The sequence below is a fragment of the Pteronotus mesoamericanus genome, unplaced genomic scaffold (genome assembly GCF_021234165.1).
Source record: "Pteronotus mesoamericanus isolate MK-2021 breed Mesoamerican mustached bat unplaced genomic scaffold, CSHL_Meso_final contig_56, whole genome shotgun sequence".
NCBI lineage: Eukaryota > Metazoa > Chordata > Mammalia > Chiroptera > Mormoopidae > Pteronotus > Pteronotus mesoamericanus.
The window spans coordinates 11,891,038-11,903,365 of record NW_026555201.1 but is presented as its reverse complement, the minus strand read 5'-3'; the positions used below and the strand labels follow the sequence as shown (position 1 = coordinate 11,903,365).

At 35.6% G+C, this 12,328-nt stretch overlaps 1 protein-coding gene across 2 annotated transcripts in view; it reads left to right on the top strand.

The window, feature by feature from the left end:
* Positions 1–12,328, top strand: part of PTPRR (protein tyrosine phosphatase receptor type R) — a 232,362-nt gene that overhangs the window by 125,838 nt on the left and 94,196 nt on the right. For both annotated transcript variants that reach the window (XM_054580107.1, XM_054580108.1), the window contains 2 exons: positions 5,312–5,425; positions 8,397–8,552. In XM_054580107.1, the coding sequence (XP_054436082.1) occupies positions 5,312–5,425; positions 8,397–8,552 (270 nt within the window). The remainder of the gene's footprint in view (positions 1–5,311; positions 5,426–8,396; positions 8,553–12,328) is intronic.

Genomic DNA, 12,328 nt, shown 5'->3' with positions numbered 1-12,328 from the left:
AGAAGCCGCCCAGTTCTAGCTTCCACCCAAAAGCGTATATCCTCTAACTACAGCAAATCCTACGCTTTTATTTTCTCTGAAATACAATTCTCATTTTCTCTCATTTTCTTAATTGCACTCATGTATAATGTCTGGCTCTTATTAGGCCCTCAAATATATATTTTTCTGTTTGTACTATATTTCATCATCACCATTTTATGGGAAATAATCAGAAATACATGCATGCACTGTGGAGTCAGTCCAGCTTTTCACAGGCAAGCAGACAACTGGGGCAAATTATTCAAATGTTTTGATGCATGAACCAGATGATTGCAGTTTGAAGCTAATTACTTCAACTCATTCCCTTGAGTTAGGTAGTTTAAATTTGTGTTTCAAATGCACAGCTCTACCCTTTTGGAGAGTTGCCTTTTTTCTGTAATTTTTAATCACGAGTTCCCATTTCATTTATCATTCACTCTGCGGAACTTGGACTTGAATACTGTTTCCACAGTTACAAGCCTCAAGATAATCATGGCCCTGAGAATTGAGTTCTCAAGTGTATACACAACCCCCTCGACTCTCAGTTCTCAGCTTAAACCATTGGCTCCAAATTTTGCCCTAGGGGATGAGCCTGCCTGCTCATCCTGCCTGACAAACCCTGCTGGGGAGCCAGAAGTCAATGGTTCCTCATCAGGGTTTGTGGGAGCTGGGAAACCACCTTTGCCTTGCAAAGGGAGGGGAGTACACAATCTCCAATACAGTGTCTCTTATCTATGGAGTACACAATCTCCAATACGATGTCTCCTATCTATTGGCAGTTTCCACAGCCTCACAGAGCTGAAAGTCAACTGTTGGGTAAAAGGAGCTTTTGTTTCTCAGAGCCACCAGGTGAACTGAGTTTTTCTAATTTCTTGGGTTTTCCAGGTGGATACATAAAGCATGCTTGAAAGTATAATGTTTTTCTCATCACTGCATTTTCAAATCCTACCTATCCTTCAGGGTTGAGCTCATCTTATTTTCTGTATTAAAATTTTTTGTTAAATATTGGGAACATTTTTAGACTATAGAAAAGTATACAACTACAGAGAATAATATAGCAAATAATTGTTTCCATTAGTTTTATTTAATTTATAAAAAAAGGATTATTGATTGTGTTGAAGTAGCTTTTCTACCTAATCACAACATAAGTCTTTTGCCCTCTCCCCAGAAGCAAGTTGTACCTTATATTTCAGCTATTAGGTATAGTTTTTGAATGGTTGTGACCTTTTCTGGATCTTAGATTTTTTTTCAAGGAGTACAGTTCCAGCTCTCTAACATGATCAAGCCCTGGGACCCCTTCACCTACGAAGGCATTAAAAGATCGAAGATCTAAAGGTGCTCTGGAGATTCAGCTGGGTGCACCATTTTTACTGGTAACCACTAGACTTCCCCAGGTCCCTCTGATTCCTGTAGCATTGAGCATTTGGTCCAGTTTCCAGTCATTTATTTTGTACCACCTTTATGGATAGAGTATGCATTACTACCTAACAAGACTATGAAATCTTGAGACATTACCATTCTCCTTTTAGATCAAACTGGGAGAAGGCCCTATAAGAGTTCTTATACTAGAGTAGTTTACACTTGTGAGCCAGCCTCTTTATCAGAGGAGTATATTCATAGAAGTGTGCCTCATTTTATAGAATAGGCTATCTGCAGCCATATAACAGTTATCAATAACCTACTATGGTCCAGTTTATGAATTAAACATTATAAAAATATAAGAAATGCATAAAGATTTATAAATGCATTATTAAAAATTTAAAAATGAATGAAAAGCTATTACAACTAATACCACAAAATACAAAGGATCATAAGAGCCTACTATGAACAATTATACATCAACAAATTGGACAGCCTATAAGAAATGGATAAATTCCTAGACATACAATTTACCAAGACAGAATTATGAAGAAGCAGAAAACTTGACCAGTCTGACTAATAGTAAGGAGATCGAATCAATAATCAAAACCCTCCTAACAAAGTCCAGGACCAGATGGTTTCACTGGTGAATTCTACCAAACACTTAAAAAAAAAAAAAAGAGTTAATACCAATTCTTTTCAAGCTCTTCCAAGAAATTGAAGACTAGGAAACTCTTCTAAACTCATTTTACAAGGCCAGAATTACCCTAATACCAAAACCAGACAAGGATGTCACAAGATAGGAAAATTACAGGTCAATATCCCTGATGAACACAGATGCAAAAATCCTCAACAAAATATTAGCAAACTGAATTTAAAAATGCATCAAAAGGGTGTTTTACCATGATCAAGTGGGATTTATTACAGAGTTGCAAAGATAGTTCAACATCTGCAAATCAATATCATATATCACATCAACAAAATTAAGGATAAAAATTATATGATCATATCAATAAATGTAGAAAAACATTTGACAAAATTCAACATTCATTTATGATAAATACTCAACAAGGAGGGTATAGAAGGAACATATGTCAGCATTATAAAGGTCCACAGCTAACATTATATTCAATGGTGAAAAGCTGAAAGCTCTTCTAAGATCAGCAACAAGGTAAGGATGCTCACTCTCACCACTTTTATTCAACATGGTAATGGAAGTTGTAGCCAGATCAATTAAGCAAGAAAAAGAAATACAAGGCATCTAAATTGGAAAGGACATAAAACTGTCACTATATGCAGATGACATGATTATATATATATATATATATATATACACACATATATATATATAAAGACTCCATCAAAAAACTGTTAAAACTAATAAATTAATTCAGTAATGTTGCAGGATACAAAATCAATACAAGTAAATTGTTGTATTTCTATACACTAATTTATGAACTATTGGAAAGTGAAAATAAGAAAACAATCCCATTTACAGTTTCATCAAAAAGAATAGAATACTCAGGGATAAATTTAACCAAAAGATAAAATACCTGTGTACTGAAAACTACAAGATAGTAATTAAAGAAATTTAAAACACATACAAAAAAAAAAAGGAAAGATATTTTGTGCTCCTGAATTGGAAAAATGAATATTGTTAAAATGCCCATACTAACTGAATCTACAGATTTAATGCAATCTTTATAAAAATTCCAATGACATTTTTTCATAGAAATTGAACAAACAATCCAAAAAATTACATGGAATCACGAAAGATACCAAATAGCTGAAGCAATTGTTGATTTAATTTAAAAAAAAAAAAAAAAGGACAAAGCTAGAGGTATCTCATTCCTTGATTTCAAATCCTATTACAAAGCTATAGTATTTAAAACAGCATGGTATTGGCATAAAAACAGACATAGGTCAATGGAACCGAATAGAGAACCCAGAAATATACCCACAGATAATTTATGGCAAAGGAGCCAAGGATATGTAATGGGTAAAGGACAGCCTCCTCAATAGCATTGGGAAAACTAGACCACCACACACAAAAAAATTAACTGAAGCACTATCTTACACCATATGCAAAAATTAACTGCAAATGGATTAAAGACTAGAACGTAAGACCTGAAAGTATAAAACTCTTAGAAGAAAGCATATACAGTAAACTCCATGACATAGGCCTTGGTGATGATTTTTTAAACTTTACACCAGAAGTTAAAGCAAAACAAAACCAAAAATAAACAAGTGGGACTACATTGAAATAAAAAGCGTCTGCACAGCAAAGTAAATCATTAACAAAATAAAAAGGCAACCTACTGAATGGGAGAAAATATTTGTAAATCATATATTTGATAAGAGGTTAATATACAAAATACAAAGAACTCATACAACTCAGTAACAAAAAATCCAATTTAAAAATGGGTAGAAGATAGGAATAGGCATTTTTCCAAAGATGGCCAACAGGTATATGAAAAGATCCTCAACATTATTAATTATCAGGGAATGCAAATCAAAACCACAATAGGCTATCATCTCACACTTGTCAGAATAGCTATCATCAAAAAGACAAAGCGAAGATGTGGAGAAGAGGGAACCCTTGAGTGCTGTTGGCAGAAAAGTACAAAAAATTGGTGCAACTGCTATGGAAAACAGTATGGAGCTTCCACAAAAAAGTTAAAAATAGTACTATCATATGATCCAGTAATTCTACCTCTAGATATTTATCTAAAGAAAATGAAAAAACTAACTTGAAAAGGTGTATGCACCCCCAAGTCCACTGCAGCATTACTTACAATAACCAAGATATGGAAACAACCTAAGTGCCCATTAACGGATGAATAAAGAAAATGTGATACACATTCACACACAATGGAATAATATTCAGCCACAAAAAAAGATGAAATAACATTTGCACCAATGTGGATGGACTTCAAGGGCATTCAGTATGTTAGGTGAAATAAGTCAGAGAAAGACAAATACCAAATGAACTTTTATGTGAAGCCTAAAAAAGAAGAAAACCAAGCTCATAGATAGATACAGTGAACAGATTGGCAGTTGGCAGAGGTGGGGCATAGAGGATGGAAGAAATGGGGGAAGAGGATAAAAATAAAATATTATCAAATATGTATATGTTTGAAATGTGTAAGGATTTGTTTTCCCCATCTTGCACAATATCTTAAATGACTATGATGCATTTTTGAAAATAGATAATTAACTAGTTTCTGATTTAAATGTAGTAATGACACCCATGACTTAAATTAAAGCTGTATGATTAATTTCATAATTTTATTTACATTTTAGGAATTTTAAAATGTATAGTTTTTTTCCAAAACAACTTGAAATTAAGCTGTTTGCCCAAACAATTGAATAAGAATTGTTTACCTTAGACCAAAATATCAGTACCATTGGTTTCTTTACCAGAGCTTGAAAATACATTACTGCACCTCATCCTTTACCTTGCATTGGCATAGGATCACTATATAGAGAAACTGCCGAGTCTGGTGTTGTGGAACTTACACAGCATCTTCCTGTCTGTGACTCTGTGTGAACACAAATTAGAGCTGTCCTTCAGCTTGGACTATGGAAATACACTTGGCCACATATTCCACTCTGTCATCTGGACTTGAAATAAAGCTAAGTAAACCAATGCACATTTCAGTGAAATTCTTTGTAAATTGATCACTCATATACCTTATTGATTACAATTAGACAAATTGCATTATTATACAATGTACCATCTTTTTAACTAACACCATTCAAAATTTCACATAACATAACCCTATAACATTATCTCCATTAAAAATGCAACCAAGCACCATGAGTGTTAAAATTTACCAAAGTCACAGAAATCGTTATGGTCAGTCATCAGTCAGGCACTTAATACCCAGATACTTAACTGTAATTTGGATTTCTGTTTTTCTTTATTTTCCAGACACTGCAAATGGACGTCAACAAGCTGAATGAAACCTTGCTTCGAATATTCCGCCAGGGAGTGGCAGCAGCGTTAGGACTCCTACCCCAGCAAGTGCACATCAATCGCCTCATCGTAAGATGCCTCACTTTGCATTCTCAGGCGCAGGCTTTGATTTTTACTGAAGGATTCAATAATAAAGAACAACAATTAAAAACATGAACGCTGTAGTTCTAGGGCCCCTGAGCCAAATCTGTCATACCAGCAGTTTTTGTAAGGAAGGTTTTATTGCCATAACCCCACAATCATTTGTTTACACAGTGTCAATGTCTACTTTCGTGTTGCAATGGGAGTTGAGTCAGTCTAATGTTATTTCGCTAAATGGAAGGTTAAGTCACGTGTTATCTGGCCCTTTATAGAATAAGGTTATCAATTCTCTCATGGTTCAAGGCTAGTACTCTGGTAGGTATGAAAAAAGGGGCACAAAGTACTTGTCTTAGTAGCCTGACAGCTCACCCCAAATATCCTTCCTAAGAGTGAAACCTCCTGTATCAGTTAAAGCACTCTCTCCAGGCACTATCTGTGAAAACTCATTCAAATATAGCAGTAGGATGTAGGATACTGAAGGTACAGGCAGAGGATTTTGACTAAAAATAAATAAACACCAGTCCTTGAGGACCATGGTCCAAAGGGAGAGCAAAAATAGATGGTTCTGAAAAGCCTAGAGAAAACTTGGATAGGTATGTGGGGTAGAGATGAGGCATACCCAAAGGATTTTTTGCTTAGAGTCCGCTTTAGAACTATCAATCAATCAATCGCCTATACCCTTTCTTCCTCTGCTTTTCTCAAGGTTCGGAAACCTTGATGTCATCTAACTACTTATTCCCATCTGCACTTGAAGGTGTGTGTGAGCAAAGGCAGAGAAAGGCAAATTCAAAGCAGATGATTCTCTCTTTATAAAAAGCTAATTACCTAAGGTTCCTGTGAAAAGGGACTTTGGAATCATCTTACAGATTTAAAATTGTTCTTAATTTCCACTGCAATGGGAACTCAAGCAAGAACTGCAAGTTCTCCTTGCCTTAAATTGTTACTCTCCAGCCCAGGTTCGGCTTTCTACTGAATCAACAACTTCATTTCCAACTATGGAGAAGAATTTGCTTTTTAATGTGGCTTAGGGTTTTTGTCTTTTTTTTCATTTTTTATGTGTGTGGATGAGTGAGTTGTTTTATTCCCCATAATGACTTTATTCTGTAAATCAACTATTTTGGGGGAATAAATAAGCTTTAAAAATCAAAGTTTTTAACTCAATACCATAGAAGAGGAATGCAGTATTTCCTAATATCCTAAAAGAGGAAAATAGGTTTTCTATCCAAGGCATCGCTTGCTTAAATGAGAAGCTTTAGGTACTATAGGTGTCTTAGCTCTAGATTTAGAGTTTTTATATACTTAGATATCTTAGCGATGTTTCTCTATATATTTACATATATAATTAAACATTAAATATATTTTTATATATTTAATGAACACAATAGCTCTTTGCAGGGATAAAAGGGAGATTTGCCACACCTAGGCAGGGATACACATGTCCCCTGAGAATGTTAGTGACATTTATACACCCCTGTTTCTAAGAGTAGTTATCATAATGGGTTGAGTTATGATGATACCTGAAGCAGCAGAGCACAGTGATGAAGGGACAACGCTTACGTTGGAGACAGACAGAACCAGACTCCATTTCCCGCTTGGCCAAGTCTCAGCTGTGTGACCTTAGGCAAGCTACTTATGTTTCTTTATTGGCAAAATGGAGAAAACAATAACACCCATGTACCAGAGGGGTTTTGAGCATTAAATGAGATAACAGATTGAAGGTACATAAGAGTGTGTCAGGCAAAAGAGAAAAAAGCAAAAACAAGTGCTCTATTCCTGCTATTGTTGTTATTAGGTCATAAACTATTTAAATTATTATAAACATGTTTGACATCAGTATGATGCTATACTTAGTCATTGCCTGTTGTTTCCTGCAAACACAGAAACGTTTTTTTCTGGATTGCTAGTGGTATTTTGATACTCCCTTTTATACATGACTGCACCTCTAACAGATTGCATTAGAAGAAAATATTCTAACATGAGAGAACTGCTTGTATCAAAATGGAAAGTCTAGCCTTGGCTCATATGGCTCAGTGGATTGACTGCTGGCCTGCAAACCAAATGGTCACTGGATCAATTCCCAGGCAGGGCACATGCCTGAGTTGTGGGCCAGGTCCCGGGGGGGTGGGGCACTCAACAGGCAATCACATATTGATGTTTCTCTCCCTTTCTTTCTCCCTCCCTTCCCCTCTCTCTAAAAATAAATAAATAAAATCTTTTTCAAAAAATGTCTAACAATAATTCCCTTTATAAGTACATTGTATAACTTGTAAAGAAAAATCTATCAATGGCAATGGCATTTTTGTGATGTGTTTTTTATGAGTATGTATCCTATCCACCGTTTATGATAGAAAAAAAATCCTCTGTCCCCATTTCAGCTAATGAGGTAACACTAATAGGAAAGTTTGTCATGATACTACAATACAACATATGCATTTCTACTCAAAGATAGACTTAAAATGTGACATCTGAGGTGAAGAATAGAATCAGGGAAGAGACTTCAAATCCCATGTAGTATCAGCTTCCTTAGTGATCCCACTCTTCACATTAATACAAGTTATAAGAAAAATATATGGAGTGGCAATGTCTAATAATTGTATGATGGCATCAGGTTTTATTTAATTCATTGGATTTTAAAATGCTTCTTTAAATGCAATTACTCAGGGAACATATGAACAGTACATTTCAAAAGTTATAATATGGAATGGAAAATAAACCAGCATCCAATGAAATATTATAAATCTTGAGGTGTCAATTACTTGGAAACAGGCCATTTGAAGACTTCAGGCTTTGAGCTGGTGTTATGAGCGTACCAGAGAATAACTGATAAATGTGATCTCTACGATGCCTTTTAGGACTCTGGGGTCCTGGTTTTCTTTAATGTTTCTAGGGGAAGGTAAAAATATTTCCCAAAGTTATTTAAAATGTCTCGTAACATATACAAATAATCTGCTTTTACCAGGGAAAGAAGAACAGTGTGGAACTCTTCGTGTCTCCCATAAACCGAAAAGGAGGCGTTTCTGAGGCTCTGCCATCTGAGCAAGTGCTGCGTTCACTTAATATCAATGTTTTGCATCAAAGTTTATCCCAGTTTGGAATTACAGAAGTCTCTCCTGAGGTATGTTGTTGCATGGAAGATTTCATCCAAAAGTTTGCACCGTTAGCATGACACAGTAACCCGACCTCAAGAGGCTTTGCTATTAATGCTGTTTATTTTATGTTATTTGATAGTAAAAATCTCCTTAAGAGTCAGAATTCTCTGATCTTTACGTCATATATATTTATTCCTTTAGGAAATTCATTTTCACATCAAAGTTTCCATTTTTGACACTTTCTTCTTCAAATCTTTATGGCCTTGTAATTTATTTTGACTTATCCAGTACATTGTCTAGAAGAAAGGCCATTTAGATATCTTTGTCAATTGGTTATCTCAAACTGCAATGTCAAAAGCACACACACACTCAGATCTTTCTTCTTCAGGAGGTACCCCTCTCCTTGGTTGTCTTCACTGATAAAGTAGTTACCAGATAGTCACCTTTTTTCCACAATCTTGGAATTAATTTGAAATGTTATTTTTCTTTCACTGAAGATCCCAATCTTAAGAATTAGCAGTATTTTCCAAGTTTGACACTGTTTAAATTTCTCCTACCAACACCACAATTCTCACTCATGGATGAATTCTGTTCCTTTTCTTGTATTCCTATTCTACCCCACTCTAAGAGACTCAATAGAATGATCATCATCTTAAATATATATAACTAAATTCACCGGATCACAGAATTAGACCTTGAGGGAACATGTGAACATTTTATAGGTACAGAAGTAAAACCCATAAAAATTAAGTGATGCCATCAAGGTGACAAGCACATGAGGTATAAAGCAACGTTTGAACTCTAGACATCTTGAGTCCTAGGCTATTCCACTTTCCAGTAAAACTTACTGCCCCTCACTTCAGCAAATATCACAGGTTCAGGTCCTTCGCAGACTGCCTTGCACACATTTTACCCAGACAATTCTTTAAAATTTAAAAACACCATTGGACTAATTTATGCTGCTTCCTGTAAGCTTTCAGTGACTTATATAAGCCTTCTTCCCTATTCTTTATTCTGAATTTAAATACCATGCTGAATGCTTTAGGAATATGGCAGCTCAGTGAGTCATCCACATTTGTGAGAAGCTTACCATACCAAAAAAAAAAGTTAAAATCAAGTAGGTACTGGGGGGTCCTCCAATACACCCCAGCTTGGTGAAGACTAAGAACTTAGCCTGACTATCCATCACAGAATTATTAGCCCACATTCTAATTATTCTTTAAATAATTAGAAATTATTTAAATATTTAAATTATTTAAATACACTTTCATTATTCTGTCCTTTAATAATGAAAGTATATTTGATGGTCAAAATGTAATATTGTCTTGTGAAATTGTGGGAATCTAGGAATCTAGGAAATCTAGACTCTAGGAAATATTTTATTACATGAGACTAAAAAGTAGTTTAATTGGCTCTAAGGAGCATTTCTTCAAGCATGGATGAGTTGATTGAGCCTGTTGCTCAGGCACTTCTAAAAGGGACCCAGCATTACCCTCTGACCTGAAGCTCTAATGGCAGAAGCAGGAGAGCGTGGCCCTGCGGGCAGCTGCAGGCACACACAGCCCAAAGGGGCACTGCAAAAGCTAATGCGGGCATTTGTCTAACCAGGGGGGCGGTGTTCCGTGAGCCTCCGCACTTCTTCCTTCATCTTTGTGGTTATTGTGTGATGGCAGCTTAGACCTCAACCCTTTCTTTCACATTTTTATCTTAAGATTACAGCTCTGCTATGGGAGCATGTTTATTAAGAGAAAAAAGATGAATATTTTTATTTTGGTTTTTCATCCTTTACAAGGGCTATAGAACATTGTGAATCATGTCTCAAAGCATCTATTCCTAAACTTATATTAACTGCTTTTGGGGAAGGATGTGTTTTTTAGTTGTTGCCATTTCTTTATTTGCTTGATTTTTTTAAATTAGAAATTATTCTTGAGAAAGAAAGAAAAATAACAAATAGTGAGTTACTGTTGTTTATTATGTGTTTTCATTTTGAATCCATGTTTTGGGGGAGAAAAAGACATTTTTTAAAAATCTTCATATGACCATATGTTTATTGATTTGAGAGAGACAGACAGACAGACAGACAGAGGAAACATGGATTGGTTGTCTCTTTTACGTGCCCTGACCAGGGATCAAACCCACAGCTTTTGGCGCATGGAACGATACTCTAACCGACTAAGCCACCTGGCCAGGGCAAAGACAGTTTTTCAAAAACATTTTTTATGCAATACCTAGAACATTGTAGGGACACAAATATTATTTTATTATAAGATGATCATAAAGATAAAACTAGACTTCTGGCTTAACAAGTCAGATATCAGGGCAATAAAATTAAATTCATTATTTTAATTTCTATTTTTAAATGTTTAAAATAGAATTAGATAAAATTAAGTATCTATTGAAGCAGTAAGTTCTGCATTCACATTACACATGATTTAGGATTTGGTCATTTGTTTTTGTTCAGTTGCACATGACTCCAGTACAGGTCTTAATACTGCAGAGGAGGAAGTTACCTTCTTTAAATAGCAGGCCAGTGTGTCAACTGCTACTTCCACAGAATACTTACGAATATATCATACCAATAAACTCTAATCCAGGAGTTTGGTGATTATTGCCTCAGACTAGGAACGTTAGCCAGCAGTCTAAGCAATTCTAGCCCTGGCCGCGCAGTGCTGAGAGGGATACAGTGTCAACCTGTCAGATCGTCCAGACTTGTGCATTGTACCATGCAGTGTGGCATTCATCTGACAAAACCGTATTGTTGTGGGCTTCATCTCATTTATCTGTGTAAGTCCATTAAGGAACCAGATGATTTATACTAGTTCTACTTTATTCTTATTATGTGGTCTTGATCTCTCCTAAAGAGATATATCTCCTACAGCCTCTGTATTTTATCTCCTAGCGTTTGGGAATCTCTCCCATCCCCTGGGATCAGAACTGGTTTAAGAAAAAAAAATGAAAACTACAGTGCATCACATTATTAAACGGGATATAAAGAAGCCATTGTCATTGATACAGTGATATAGGAAACTGCCCACTTTTAAATCATAAAACAAAACAAAAGTGAACCCAAGAAATTTCACCACAACAAAGTTAAAGGGCAAAATGATGTGGCTTATGAAATAAGATATAAAGATGATACAGCGGCATTGGCTTGACCCGGCCATGGAGCCTCTGAATTATTGACCCCTCAATCCCCTGACAAAATATAAAAGTCATCACTTTAACCTCACGCAAAGGTTGGATGGGAGAGTCCTGTGAATTATAATCTTTTGATTTGTGGAATCTTAACTACAAACTTTTCCATTTATTACCCTGCCCTTATCAAGTATTTTAGATCTCTGTACAAATATAGTAGTGCTCAGCAGGAATAGCATGACTCAGAAGGAAATCTATTTACCAAGAAAGTGCAGTGACTAAGTTCTGGGAGTACAAAACATGTGTCTTTCTAACTGGGAGTGGGAGAGGGGGGGTGGGAAGTTAATTCTTCCATCATCACTGCTTTGGTTAAAAGAGAAACAAAACAGTTGTCTTAAGCAGAAAGGAACATGTTGATATTCCAGGAGGTGTAGAACTATAGCAAGAAAGAAAGAAATCAACCAGATCAGGTTAGGAACACAAAATCTCTTTCCACCCACCTAACCACCCCTTTTTATCCAAATTTTACATTAAGTAAAGCTCAGATCCTCATACTTAAATTTGACAAGTTTGTGCTGCCTACTGAAAGGCTTAACTTTGACTAGTTTGCTTTTATAGCAAGCAGTAGATGCTATTTAGTTGCCTGCAAAAATTTCATTTCCTTATT